Here is a 15634-nt window from a genome sequence, read left to right on the forward strand (position 1 = left end):
CTTGAATGCAGGCTTTTGAAGGCAGTTGTTAAATCAAACAACTGAATTAGCAATACCTGAAAATACCACTCAATTAAAGTCCTCAGTAGTTAGTCAAAATCATTGAAAAACAACTTGTAAATTATGATATATTCTTTCTTTCTTTATCAAAATAAGACATATACTGTGTACATGTACACCTTATTAAAGAAGTCTTAAAATATAAAATTTATCTATACAGATATTTCAATAAGAATTCACTTCAGCCAATCATCTTACCATGTTTCCTTTCATTGCTGCTAAGAATGCACCCTTTAGTCTAGAAATTTTATCATCACTCATGCTTAGTTCTTGTATCTGTGATGAACTGGCTGCTAGTACAGACTACAATATAGAGCTTAGTATTATTGGTCTAATCTTTGTATTCTTCAACAATTGTGTAGGTATAACAGACATGACTTGCCCCACTAAAATCATAAAATTTACGAGGTTTTCATTATTTTCCAAATGCATTTTATTAATGGAAAACAATATCATTTGGCCACAACAGAGTAAAACAAAAATAGTATGGTGCCATGGAACATGTCACATTTTGACCATGCAAGCTGTTCAAGTCTATCACACAGGCTTACAGTCAACTGACAATCTAAACAGACAGAGAAATGACCATACAGTTAACATTATTTGAAAGACCTTCCAGTTGATAAGCTACATGCATACATAAAGTCTAACCAGAACATTCAGAAATAATGTACACTCCATATATTTTATTCCTACTCAAAAGGGATTTACCTATTGCATTCTTTTTAAATTTAATTATCTAAGTACTTGCCATATCTGCTCTAGAAACATCATAATTTGACTCTTCTACAAGCCTGAAAATTATGAATATTCATATTTAATCGCATATACAAACAGATGCTCTGCAGGGCGCAGCTTTATACGACCACAGAGTTTAAACCCTGAACAGTTGGGGCAAGTATGGACACAACATTCAAGCTTGATACAGCTCTGAATTTGGATTGGGATTAAACAGTTGACACAACAAAGATTTCTGACACAGAATGAATATGGTCTAAGAACTGAAACTTAAAAACTTAATCAAAGAGCTGAACAGCTCTGAGGGGAAATAGGGCCATTGTTTCATCTTTTTTTTTATTCATCATGGAGTCAATTTGGACAAATGGAAGGGAATTGTACCTCTCAACTTCACAATCAAAACATTTGATTAAAGATAAAAGTTTATCATCTAAAATTAAACTGAATCCTATCATTTAACAACTACTTGCTTATTTGGGCCCTATTTTGGACAACTGTTGGGACCAAAACTACCAAAATCAATTTCAACCTTTCTTTTGTGGTCATAAACCTTGTGTTAAAATTTCATAGATTTCTATTTACTTAAACTAAAGTTATAGTGGGAAAACCAATTTGTCTTCAGATAACGATGCAGACGCCAACGTCATACCAATATATGACTGCAAAATATTTTTTGCAGTCATATAAAAAGTTCACCCTTTAATACATCAATTTCTTTTACTATTATTTGAAAACTAAATTTTCTTTTTTTATCAAATGTTTTCTTTTTTATACAGCTAATTTTCTTACAGAAGGGTTTGACATGTCAGAGAAGAACTACTGTGTATAGAATACCAGATTCTTAATCATTTTTTAAAACCTGAATACATCTGTAACAGATTTGTAACTTTGAAAAGTCTTTTATTTGAATTCAAATTAATTACTGATTATTTTTTTATATATTCATAGTTAAAGTTTACTTTTAATGTTTTTATTTTACTCTCAAACACATCAGCTGTTAATTAAAGAATAACCATATTTGGAAATAATACTGTAACATTGAAAACTAGTCCTCTTGCAATGTATAAAAAAATACAAATTCTTACCAGATCTATTTACCATCTGGTTTTTTCGTTGTTGAATGCAAGTGTTTTAAATTGATAATTAATAAGTATCATAGCTATAATTTTATGTTACCCCACATCCTGTTGTTGTGTCATAGATATTGTAAATAAACCAACACTGCTGGAGAAAAATATTGCATTCTTGTCACAACAACCTACAAAATAATCAACAATACCGGTAAAACCTGAATTATTCAAAACTGAGCATATAAATACATACATTTTAAAGAGATAAGAATTATCAAGATGTTGTTCTTCACTTCAAACTTTCATTTAACAAAACTCTTATCAAGATACAAGTTACTGTCTGTTCACAAAATCAATATCAAAAGTTTGTAGTAAAAAATAATATGTGCTGTGACCAAATTCTTTGTCTTTGAGCCATCATCTCTCCCTTACATCTTCTAAGATTGTAAATTGCTAGTTCTAAGCTTTTTTCGGAAACCCTGATGATACATTGCACTAAGTTTTAAGGTTACTGAAATTTCTTGGAATATTTTTGCTTTGTTTCAAAATCGTATCAAATATCTAGCTTGTAAAAGTCGTATTAATAGATTATCGTTGATTAGTTCTCTTGAGCCAGGACGGAGAAAGCTAGAAATGCAATCGAGTTGAGATGACCAATGATAATCTGTATATCGCTTTTTTTTCTATGATGACAGTTGATTTTCCATCTCAAGCTAGTAGCATGATATGAAAATTATCACAAAAAAAGATCAAAGGAAAAATGCACAAAATAGCGATAAATTGATATTATTTGTTATTGTACTAACCTGCTCCTAGTACATGTCCACCTGGAGCCTGGATATCAACTATTTCTGTTTCACCTACAATATAAACATATCTGTTTTTGACCTGAACTTTGAGCTTGTAATAGATGAAATTCTGTATTTAGGAAGATAACAGTTATTGTTATCAAATCTCAAAATTATGAGCTGTTTGTATTAGTAGAAGTAACAATCAGTAATGAGCATCACTATATACTATATTGTTTGATCTATGTATTTTGGATATCCCAAACAACTTAACAAAAAATATCCTACATAAAATGCATTTTTTTTCAATTTTAACAATAATAAACAAATTTGTATGTTTTTCATGTACAGTTCTTTTTTCTCACACAATACATGTGAAAAATTATAAAATGAAGAGAAAAAACAAAGACATTCTTTCTTGGCAAACTTAAATCATCACAAAATATGTGCATAAAGTGAATTTTTCATAGACAGAACTGTGAGCATACTGCTGATGAGTGAGAGCTGTCATATAAAGCTTTAATTGGTATTCTATGGTCAGTAGTAAATCCTCTAAGCAGAATTGCTTCTATGAAAGAAAAATGTTAGTATCAAAAGACAAGGTGTTTAATATGGAAGACAAAGTTGCCCTGTTCAAAATACCTATGTGATTAGCTACCATTTGAACTTAAATGTAGAACTTAAAATTGACAAGCCAAGTGTAAAATATTGGTTATGATCAAGAAATGTCCTAAATCTGTGTTTCACAATATATCAATAATGTCATTCATATTTTTAACTATGGATGCCTGCAACCTAGATCTGAATCATAATAAAAAATCCTCTTAAAATAAACAAGAATGTGTCCAAAGTTCACAGATGCCCCACTGGCACAATCATTTTCCATGTTTAATGGACTGTGAAATTGGGTAAAAAATCTAATTTGGCATTATAATTAGAAAGATCATACCATAGGGAACATGTGTACTCAGTTTAAAGTTGATTGGACTTCAACTTCATCAAAAACTACCTTGACCAAAAACTTTAACCTGAAGCGGGACAAACGGACGGACGAACGAACAAACAAACAGACGGATGGACGCACAGACCAGAAAACATAATGCCCCTCTACTATCGTAGGTGGGGCATAAAAATGAAATTTTAGCATTTTTAAAAGTTACTTGAAATAATGATATTTCAAGACCATACCTGGTACATATAAAACTCTTTCTTTGTTGTAAACATATCCAGAATAAGTCTTTGTATCTGGTACAACCAATTTAAAATTCTGAAGCTGATATTCCAATTCATCCTGGAAATACAAATTTTATGGCGTTGATGAATCATCTTATTTATACAAAGTTTCAATTAAACAAAAATCAGTGTTATATCTCTTTGTATTTGTGCAACATTATAACATGTTTGAGCAAATGACCTGCATACTAGCTAGTTATGATTACATATAAATTCTCATGAAAACTCTTTTCACATAGATAAATCCTTATATTTCACTTAGTATCTAAGAATAGAATAACACTTAGCTAAAGAAAAATAACTCTCTGTCAACTTACATCGTAACTATCTTGGTAGTCCAAGAGAACTAACTTCTCTAGAGCAGATGGTGTTCCTCCTATATCAGTGTCAATGAAAGCTGAAATCATACAAAAAAGCTTGTAAGTTGCTGGTTTCTTTTTGAATTAGATATGAAATGAGAAGAGCAGTGTGATAAATTCTGTAAATTTGTATGGATTTGTGGATTTAAAATTTTAAACTGGAGGTTGAACATGATCATGTTCTTGATTTGCATAAATTGGTTGTTTTTTTTAATTCTTAACATGCGTTGTAGTTATAAAATATAGGAAAATACCGATTTTCATAAATATTTTGCCATTTGTATTGATCATTCTCCTGAATTACGCCAAACCCAATGTTTTAATCTAACTAACATAGTTTCAAAAATCATAATTCTTACCTAAAGCATAACTAACAGTAAGTGAAACATCCATATTCACAGCAGCACCAAATATAACAACTCCATTACTACAAAGAAATGTTTATAGAAGCTGAAACAATTATAATTGCTGGCTGCTTATTGTCCAGTGGCAAAAATAGGATACACAGAGGCAGATTTAGGGGTCCCAGCCCCCCCCCCCCCTTTTGTGGAAAAAGTTATGTTGGCTACATAGAGAATCACTGAAGTGTGAAGGGAGCAGGCCCCCTCTTAGGCAATCAGTGGGCCCCCACTTATGAAAATTTCTGGATCAGCCACTGATACATATTCAGTGTATGCTTTTGTTTGATATTAAACAGTCACTCAGTTGGTTTATAGTATGTAAAGGACACATATATATCACTTATTACTCTTAATGGAAGTAATTTTTTTTATGTAGATAAAAAATAATCAAAATTTAACATATTGTTCAGAACAACGGAAAACATCAATTTTAAACTTTCTAATGTTACTACAAGATTTAAATATGATTTTTTTTTTATCAAAATCAAACATATTGTTAATAACATCATAAAAGAACATACAGTTAAAAGAAAATCATTCTTTTTTAACTTACTAATGTTACTTCAAGATCTATTCTTTCATTGAAGTAAACTTGTAAAAATTCAAATTGAAATACAAGTTTAAGTTTCTAAGACAATAAATATACCTGGTGGACTGCATGTCTATCAACCAAGATTTAAACTGGGTTAGATGCTTGGAATCTTGATCCTAAAAAATGAGATCACAAACTAAACTGAAATAAGTGAAACTTTTCAAAGAAACTATTCTTTTCATGTTTTACTGAAATCAAACAGATCGATCAATTTGACGACGTTTTATCCATTTTTTCCATGAAAAGATCAAAATATAAATTGCTGTCCAGTCTAAAGCAAATCAGAGATTGACATTAGGATTGAAACCTGTTGGTGGTTGAAGGTCACTTGTTTAGAAGTGTTTTGTTTGTTAGTTACTGTTTCTTACATCTATATGGTTCTATTTATATTATGTTTGGACTGAAACATTTTGGTGACTTATGTGTTTTGGTTTTATTATGTTGCTTAACTGCTATCTTACTGAGGTTCACTAAACTGTTTCTTTAGGTGGCACTTCAATTATTAAATAATGACTTTCTTAACACTACTTTTTCTTTATTTTTGATTAAAACTACTTTAAATATAAAATCTGTTACTCGATCTATCCAATCTTACCCAAAGTTTCCTAGCAATACTCTCCCTAAACATTCTGTCCAATCTTACCCAAAGTTTCCTAGCAATACTCTCCCTAAACATTCTATCCAATCTTACCCAAAGTTTCCTAGCAATACTCTCCCTAAACATTCTGTCCAATCTTACCCAAAGTTTCCTAGCAATACTCTCCCTAAACATTCTGTCCAATCTTACCCAAAGTTTCCTAGCAATACTCTCCCTAAACATTCTATCCAATCTTACCCAAAGTTTCCTAGCAATACTCTCCCTAAACATTCTATCCTATCTTACCCAAAGTTTCCTAGCAATACTCTCCCTAAACATTCTGTCCAATCTTACCCAAAGTTTCCTAGCAATACTCTCCCTAAACATTCTATCCAATCTTACCCAAAGTTTCCTAGCAATACTCTCCCTAAACATTCTGTCCAATCTTACCCAAAGTTTCCTAGCAATACTCTCCCTAAACATTCTATCCAATCTTACCCAAAGTTTCCTAGCAATACTCTCCCTAAACATTCTGTCCAATCTTACCCAAAGTTTCCTAGCAATACTCTCCCTAAATATTCTATCCAATCTTACCCAAAGTTTCCTAGCAATACTCTCCCTAAACATTCTGTCCAATCTTACCCAAAGTTTCCTAGCAATACTCTCCCTAAACATTCTATCCAATCTTACCCAAAGTTTCCTAGCAATACTCTCCCTAAACATTCTATCCAATCTTACCCAAAGTTTCCTAGCAATACTCTCCCTAAACATTCTGTCCAATCTTACCCAAAGTTTCCTAGCAATACTCTCCCTAAACATTCTGTCCAATCTTACCCAAAGTTTCCTAGCAATACTCTCCCTAAACATTCTATCCAATCTTACCCAAAGTTTCCTAGCAATACTCTCCCTAAACATTCTGTCCAATCTTACCCAAAGTTTCCTAGCAATACTCTCCCTAAACATTCTGTCCAATCTTACCCAAAGTTTCCTAGCAATACTCTCCCTAAACATTCTATCCAATCTTACCCAAAGTTTCCTAGCAATACTCTCCCTAAACATTCTGTCCAATCTTACCCAAAGTTTCCTAGCAATACTCTCCCTAAACATTCTATCCAATCTTACCCAAAGTTTCCTAGCAATACTCTCCCTAAACATTCTGTCCAATCTTACCCAAAGTTTCCTAGTGATACTCTCCCTAAACATTCTGTCCAATCTTACCCAAAGTTTCCTAGCAATACTCTCCCTAAACATTCTATCCAATCTTACCCAAAGTTTCCTAGCAATACTCTCCCTAAACATTCTGTCCAATCTTACCCAAAGTTTCCTAGCAATACTCTCCCTAAACATTCTATCCAATCTTACCCAAAGTTTCCTAGCAATACTCTCCCTAAACATTCTGTCCAATCTTACCCAAAGTTTCCTAGCAATACTCTCCCTAAACATTCTATCCTATCTTACCCAAAGTTTCCTAGCAATACTCTCCCTAAACATTCTGTCCAATCTTACCCAAAGTTTCCTAGCAATACTCTCCCTAAACATTCTGTCCAATCTTACCCAAAGTTTCCTAGCAATACTCTCCCTAAACATTCTGTCCAATCTTACCCAAAGTTTCCTAGCAATACTCTCCCTAAACATTCTGTCCAATCTTACCCAAAGTTTCCTAGCAATACTCTCCCTAAACATTCTATCCAATCTTACCCAAAGTTTCCTAGCAATACTCTCCCTAAACATTCTGTCCAATCTTACCCAAAGTTTCCTAGCAATACTCTCCCTAAACATTCTATCCTATCTTACCCAAAGTTTCCTAGCAATACTCTCCCTAAACATTCTGTCCAATCTTACCCAAAGTTTCCTAGCAATACTCTCCCTAAACATTCTGTCCAATCTTACCCAAAGTTTCCTAGCAATACTCTCCCTAAACATTCTGTCCAATCTTACCCAAAGTTTCCTAGCAATACTCTCCCTAAACATTCTGTCCAATCTTTCCCAAAGTTTCCCAGCAATACTCTCCCTAAACATTCTGTCCAATCTTACCCAAAGTTTCCTAGCAATACTCTCCCTAAACATTCTACCCAATCTTACCCAAAGTTTCCTAGCAATACTCTCCCTAAACATTCTATCCAATCTTACCCAAAGTTTCCTAGCAATACTCTCCCTAAACATTCTGTCCAATCTTACCCAAAGTTTCCTAGCAATACTCTCCCTAAACATTCTATCCAATCTTACCCAAAGTTTCCTAGCAATACTCTCCCTAAACATTCTATCCAATCTTACCCAAAGTTTCCTAGCAATACTCTCCCTAAACATTCTGTCCAATCTTACCCAAAGTTTCCTAGCAATACTCTCCCTAAACATTCTGTCCAATCTTACCCAAAGTTTCCTAGCAATACTCTCCCTAAACATTCTATCCAATCTTACCCAAAGTTTCCTAGCAATACTCTCCCTAAACATTCTATCCAATCTTACCCAAAGTTTCCTAGCAATACTCTCCCTAAACATTCTATCCAATCTTACCCAAAGTTTCCTAGCAATACTCTCCCTAAACATTCTATCCACATCCACTTGATAAAACAGCTGAAAAAAAAATTTAAACTATAAATGATAAAATATCAATCTTTCAAAATTATCTATTAACAATGAAACATTAAACAACTTAAATAGCTTGTTACTCTAATTCAACTTATAGAAACTTATGTTACCTAGGCTGTATGGTTACCCATAATTGCTTACGACGACTTCATTTGAACTTTGGTGGATAGTAATCTCATTGGCAATCATACCACATCTCCCTATTTTTAAATAGATGTCATAACTTTGACTAGGAGAGAGATTTCACTTGTTCATAAGGAGGCAAAAACCAAAAGAGATGGTCTGAATTTAGAAAGAAAAAATCTAAATAGCACTATATTAACATAGCAATGGAGCAGAAAATATGATCAGTAAGTGTGTTTACCCTTTCTGTAATCCCTTCACCTACAGTCCACTTTTGTAATTGGGTACCAGATAATACATAGAATGAAAAATCATCATCATCTTCTGTCAGACCAACAGTAATGGCTTGTAATGGCTATAACATAAGATATAGAAATGAGAAATCATCATCATCTTCTGTTAGACCGACAGTAATGGTTTGTAATGGCTATAACATAAGATATAGAAATGAGAAATCATCATCATCTTCTGTTAGACCGACAGTAATGGTTTGTAATGGCTATAACATAAGATATAGAAATGAGAAATCATCATCATCTTCTGTTAGACCGACAGTAATGGTTTGTAATGGCTATAACATAAGATATAGAAATGAGAAATCATCATCATCTTCTGTTAGACCGACAGTAATGGTTTGTAATGGCTATAACATAAGATATAGAAATGAGAAATCATCATCATCTTCTGTTAGACCGACAGTAATGGTTTGTAATGGCTACAACATAAGATATAGAAATGAGAAATCATCATCATCTTCTGTTAGACCGACAGTAATGGTTTGTAATGGCTACAACATAAGATATAGAAATGAGAAATCATCATCATCTTCTGTTAGACCGACAGTAATGGTTTGTAATGGCTACAACATAAGATATAGAAATGAGAAATCATCATCATCTTCTGTTAGACCGACAGTAATGGTTTGTAATGGCTACAACATAAGATATAGAAATGAGAAATCATCATCATCTTCTGTGAGACCAACAGTAATGGCTTGTAATGGCTACAACATAAGATATAGAAATGATAAATCCTGCATTCATTGTTATAGGCAGTTATTTCACAAATGGTTCATTCTAATATGACATGCTTTTTTCGCTTTGAATAAACCCATGCTCTAAATCTAAATTGCACATGAGTATATTGATTACTGCAGAATAATGAATTTTATCAAATTGGCATGCATTTAATATATATTTCATGAACTTAAAACATTCCAAACTCTTAAATGATGCACATGTTGTTACTTATTCATTTATTATGACTGTAATGTGTTGCATTCTGGAATTGACATATTTGACCTAGCTACGACAACTGTTCATGCTGTTTCAGCTATTTGCTTCTTAACAAACAAAGGAAGTTTATGGAAGCGCCTACACAATTGCTTTACCTTTATACACATCGTACATAGAAATGACCTTAATTGTCCTAATCAGAATCAAAATAATTGATGCACCCTATCACGAATATAATGTCTACCCATGTTAAAACTACAATAAAGTATAGCTTGCATCAAATTTTTTAAAATCAAATATGGGCTCCATAGAACCTCTTCCCTCACATAGCACCCAATAATAAACCAATGGCTCAAATCTAACTATAAGTAACAATTTCTTTAAATGAGAATAATAAAGAGGCAAAACAAAAATATTATTTCATTATAATTATAAAAGACAATTACATAAATATACCATACATAATAAATCATTTTAAACTTACTAAGCAAAGCGAGAGTTGTATCCCTCTGTCAAACTTCTGGTCTTCGTTTGTGTCAACTGTGAGTTTCTAGAAATATTTCTCTGGTACGAAACAGTCAACTGTACTAATATCTGACGCTTATCATGTCTTATAAACATCTGACAGGTTCTTATTTGATAGATTTAGAATTTTTATTATTGAATTCAAGGGTCCAACTTATTGAAACCTCTGTCTCCTAACACCTCAGTTTGAATATAAAGATAAAAAGCTTTTAAAACTTACAGCTCCTGTTGGCTGGAGTGGTGAAGCACCAAAAATGAAAGATGACATTTTTCTTCCTATACCAGAAAACATTCCTTGTGCTGACTTCAGTAGATGACATGTTAATGTGTTCTGTTGAAATACAATTGTACTTTTAATAAACAGATGTAAAGGAGAATAATTCTAAAGACAAAATTCAAACATAAACTAAAAATATTTACTTTTAAAACATGTTTAAACACAATAGAGCAAAAGTTTCTGTATCACTGTCATTTTTTTTCCTTTCCATGAAACCAGTTGGGTGAATAAAACTACAAATCATGCATGTGTACATGAATCTGTTTGCCTTTGCTCAATTGAAGGAGTTTTTTTTTATAAGAACACAAATATTAAAGTTATACGATAAATAAGGCATACCTTGTTTGTTGCTATATTAAGTAATACAAGAGAACTTGTGGTTGTTGCTAACAAGCATCCAAAAGGCTGAAACAATAAAAAAAAGTATATTTACAACAAACATTAATTCTTATCATCATATTTACCTGATTACTTGGTATGTCTCACATCAATCTATATGTATGCAAAAGAACACAACTTTAGGTCAATTATTCAACAATTTTTTTTTACATTTTGCTGGCGTTCTTGTAGAAAACAACTTATGTTATTGAAAATTTAATCATTTTTTAAAATCAAAAGATTTCTTAAGGAAATCTCACTTATAAGCCCTACAACAGAACTAGAATGAATTTTGTTAGTTGTAACAGAGAAAAGTGATAAACAAACCGACATAGGGACAGACAAACAAGGTGATTCACCACTCTGATATACTATTTCAATCACATGCTGAAGTCTAATCACCAAATTCAGAATCATTCCTTACAACAGATACACGATTAATCTTTTATTCAGGTTACTTACAGGTAAACAGACAACGCACTGACATTCTTCTCCTCTAAGTTCAGCACTTATTTCCACAGAAGATCCTTCGTTTGCAATGTTAGGCCAGTACCTGACTATACCTTCTGGTGAAACAGCTATACAGGAAGCAGATTGGTGGTCTGAATTGTTGGGAATAACACAGACTCTGTCAGAATTGTGGGCTAAATCGCTTGGTGGTAATGTTAACTCTTTACAAAATACACTCTGAAAATAACAATCATACCATAATAATCTTTTGAATTTTCCAAATTGTCATGTGTTACTAAATTTCTCATTAGACAATATACGTATAGTGTCTTGAAATATGAAATTTATTTGTATGAGGCTTAGAAACGGGAAAATGCGAGGTTCTACCGAGCATTTTCCCGTTTCGTGCCAAATACAAATAAATTTCATATGTCAAGACACTATACGTATATTGTTTTTATACTGAAATCGGGGGGAAAAAATGAAAAATGAAAAAAACATGTAACAGAAATTGTTAAAAAAGAATTTCCCTCTTGAGGTACCATTTTGGGGTATTTCCCTATGAGTGTAGTCCAGGTGGTAAGACATTGGCGTATTAAGGAATTAGAAAGGGAAAATGAACTAAATTAATAACATTTGATAAACATGATATATAAATAACCAATTTGAAGACATAAAAGTTTACATTGAATAAAGTTTGACCATCGTTACTTTACGTTGTCATGGTCGTGACGTGATGTTGTTGATGAAATACAATAAGGAGGCGGGGCTTATAGGTCAGTTGGGGTCATTGACGTATAAAGCTAACGTTTATACGTATAGCTTTATCTGTACAGTAAACTAGCTGATTGCAGTATAAAAACTGATATACTGTGGATTCATTTATGTTCCTGGGTACAAATTTTCTTGGATTGAACAAAACTTAGACTTTCGTGGATATTTAATTTCGTGGTTCTGCTAGTGTCTGCCGGCAAGTCTGTTGAAAATTTGTAATTTGTTGATCATTTAAATTCGTGGTTCATATGTACCCACGAAATCCACAAAAATTGGTATCCAACGAAAAATAATGAATCCACAGTATTCACTTTTTCCAGATTTTTTTTTACCAATTCTCAGATTCAATCATCATGATTGCCAAGTCATATTTACTGTTGTCAGTGGTACATGTAAATTCTGGAATACTTTTATATTTATTTTATTGCATTACTCAAATTTTGATTCAACTTGTCTTTCATTGTTTTTGTCATTATGACAAATATGTAACCTATATTTGTAAGCTTAAAAGTAATGTTAACTAGTTACCCTTGCATGTTGTACTTGTTTATATCTCCATATAAATAGCTTTCTACCTCCAACTAACCATGCCCATCCTGATGAATTGATACTAACACTGATTTCTGTATTCCCTGAAAACATCACAAAAGATACTCCATGATAGATGTTTCAATAGATTGTATTAAATTTAAATAGTCATTCATTTCAATTCAATGATCGATATTTAAAATATTTAGTTTTCATGACTTGTAAAGGTCATTGGTTACTTCTGCTTTATTGCAATAAGATTCCTTATCAACTGTGCATGTGTATCAATCTCTTTATTCATTTATAGCACTGTTGTGAAGCGGACTTTTCATTAACTGTAGAATCAGTGCTTATTAATTATATGAATGAACATACATGTAATAGTTTTAAATATGAACTTTGTTCTATACAGTTTAAATCAGCTAGTTTATACATATATCTCTCCTGTTTTCATTGTGCAATCAAAACTTATTTCAATAAAATAAAAATGTTAAGATTTTCAAAATGGATCATTATGAGACCACAGTGTGTATCTTTAAAAGATTGTTGTGTTGTTAATTAACCAAGACAGATGTTTGAAAATCCCTCTATTGCATACATATAAGGAGATGTGGTATACATTGTAATTGCCAATAAAACAACTAGATATTCACCATTGTCCACGTTTATCAATAACAACTACAGGGCACCTTACAGACTAACAGTATATGCTTTGTTTATTCAAATACACAAAACACAGTTAGGGTCAGTGTATACATCATAAAGGAACAACATACAATAGTGAAGCAAATTTTCTGTAAAACTAATACAACGAAAGAATACTACTATTTACACATACTGTCGCTTGTAGTTAATACTTCTGTAATCAAGACTGGCAAAGGTAATCCATAGGTCTCTACTTTATGTCCAGCTGTCTCCTCTAACAGCTGTGAAGTCTGTAATGACCTGTTGCCTTGGCTTCTGAAATTTTACATTAAATAAAAAGTACATTGTATGAAGAACTAATCAGTGAATTTACACATACATGACATATCTTCTTCCTTCCTTCTTTCCAAAATGTTGGTTTTTAACTGTAAATGCAAATAAGTGTACTGCTTACACAACAATGGCTATTTAGATACAGCTTATTTTTAATTGGCAAATTCAAAATGGCTAAGAAAAATAGGTGCAGACATATACAAATGGAAATAATTATACATATATTATAGTTTGTAAGAAATATCGCTATTTGTCCGACATTACTGGATATCACATATAGGTTCCCATAAAATTTTGACGACATATAATAAAATATCACAATGGAAAAGTGATTTGTTGTTAACATCAAAAGTTCAGGCGGCCGGGTCAGCCAGGATAAGCGATAAGGTGTATACTAAACTAGGAATGTTTGACATGTTTTCATAGCATAAATATGGTTTTAAGAAAAAAATGCTCCATTTAGGTTGAAAAATTTGCTTTGAAAAACAAAGAATTGTCTGTCAATTGGTCTATACCATTATGAGGGTTTCTTATCATAGAGTTGCAAGTTGCTAGTTAAGAAAGTCGAGTTGCGAGTTACAAAAGTCTAGTTGCGAGTTGAGAAAGTGAGTTATGAGTTAAGAAAGTGAGTTGAGAGTTAAGAATGTTGAGTTCTTTTTCTTCTTCTTCTTCCTTGCTTAGGACTGGATTCTTTAAAAGAATGTTATAAGTCCACTAGACGGAGAATGAGACAGCAATTCTCCTGTAACTATTTACAAATAAAACGTTGAATTGCGAGTTACGAGTTTAGTAAGTCGAGTTGCGGTGTCGAAAGTCAAGTTGCGAGTTACAAAAATATTTTTGACACCCAATTTACAGTTTTGATTCACATTTGATAAACAAAGCATGAATGTACCCGAACTAAGTTATTCCCGTATTGGCAGAATTTTAATAATTAGATACTTATAAAACAATTTATCAGTCTAGTAAAATATAAAATTGGAACTCAGTAGAAATTAATTTTTAATAATTTTTTGATATGGAAAAAAACGTTACCTGATGAAAGCGTTTCATTTGTTTACATTGAATATGACGTCATAACTAAAAGAACGCCACAGCTAAATCCCTAACAACAGAACCAAAATCGGGAACGTTACGTATAGTATTTCGGTTTCTTTTTCAACGTGTTTGATAAGAATAATAATACATACAGACTTCGTCCCCATTCACAGGTTATGCCCATTGCCTCATATTATATATGCCTTATATGTCTTTGAGTCAGGTATAAAAGGAGATGTTGGTTAAACATTTAATGCAGATATATACTTGCTTATCAACTGGTAATTGTTTGATTTAGTTAATTATATACTACAAATTCGTACTTTGAAAATGATGATGAACCTTTTCCTTTTGGCGTAAACAAGTTTGAAACTCTCTTATTTTGAGCACGTCCACTCTGTTTTGTCTGTGAAAATGGAGATTCTCTTGACCTTGTTGTCATTCCTCTTGGTGTGAACATTTTTATGGTTTTCTATATATATACAACCATGTGAACTGTTTATTTTTTTGCGGCAAACGGATTTATGTCGCTTACGTTCTTTCCCAAACAAAGTAAGGTCTACATTAACAGTTTTCCAGTTTTCCATTTATCCTTAATATATTTTAATCAACAAAAAGCGAAATTATTATAAAATTTCTTCGACTTTTTTTCATTTCTTACAGTTAATTAAATGTTTATAACAATGATTTAAGCGGTTTGACAAAAAATGTAATGTAAAGTGTTCATCTTAGGATTTATTTGGACTGCGTCTATAATATCGTCGAATTAAAATAATATAGATTTGTTATATTATCGACGAGTTTACTTCCTCACAGGCGATGGGGATAAACGTTCCCCCCTTTTGTCTTAATATTTTGTGTTTGTGTTTTATTAATTTTTTAGGCAATTTTCTGTAATATTTTAACTTTTTTCACTTTTAT

The 15634-nt window shown here is 32.2% G+C and overlaps 1 protein-coding gene across 1 annotated transcript in view; it reads right to left on the reverse strand.

Moving 5' to 3' along the window:
* Positions 1-15268, reverse strand: part of LOC134712118 (nuclear pore complex protein Nup133-like) — a 47912-nt gene extending 32644 nt beyond the window's left edge. The window contains exons 1-16 of the mRNA XM_063573289.1: positions 15037-15268; positions 13536-13657; positions 12698-12801; positions 11408-11632; positions 10907-10972; positions 10511-10621; positions 8772-8885; positions 8333-8392; positions 5296-5357; positions 4608-4675; positions 4207-4286; positions 3845-3947; positions 2675-2728; positions 1975-2056; positions 812-854; positions 259-363 (exon numbers count right to left, since the gene is read on the reverse strand). Coding sequence (XP_063429359.1) covers positions 259-363; positions 812-854; positions 1975-2056; positions 2675-2728; positions 3845-3947; positions 4207-4286; positions 4608-4675; positions 5296-5357; positions 8333-8392; positions 8772-8885; positions 10511-10621; positions 10907-10972; positions 11408-11632; positions 12698-12801; positions 13536-13657; positions 15037-15173 — 1536 coding nt within the window. The 5' untranslated portion in view covers positions 15174-15268. The remainder of the gene's footprint in view (positions 1-258; positions 364-811; positions 855-1974; positions 2057-2674; positions 2729-3844; positions 3948-4206; positions 4287-4607; positions 4676-5295; positions 5358-8332; positions 8393-8771; positions 8886-10510; positions 10622-10906; positions 10973-11407; positions 11633-12697; positions 12802-13535; positions 13658-15036) is intronic.
* Between the last annotated feature and the right edge of the window lie 366 nt (positions 15269-15634).

Source organism: Mytilus trossulus, chromosome 3 (genome assembly GCF_036588685.1).
Source record: "Mytilus trossulus isolate FHL-02 chromosome 3, PNRI_Mtr1.1.1.hap1, whole genome shotgun sequence".
NCBI lineage: Eukaryota > Metazoa > Mollusca > Bivalvia > Mytilida > Mytilidae > Mytilus > Mytilus trossulus.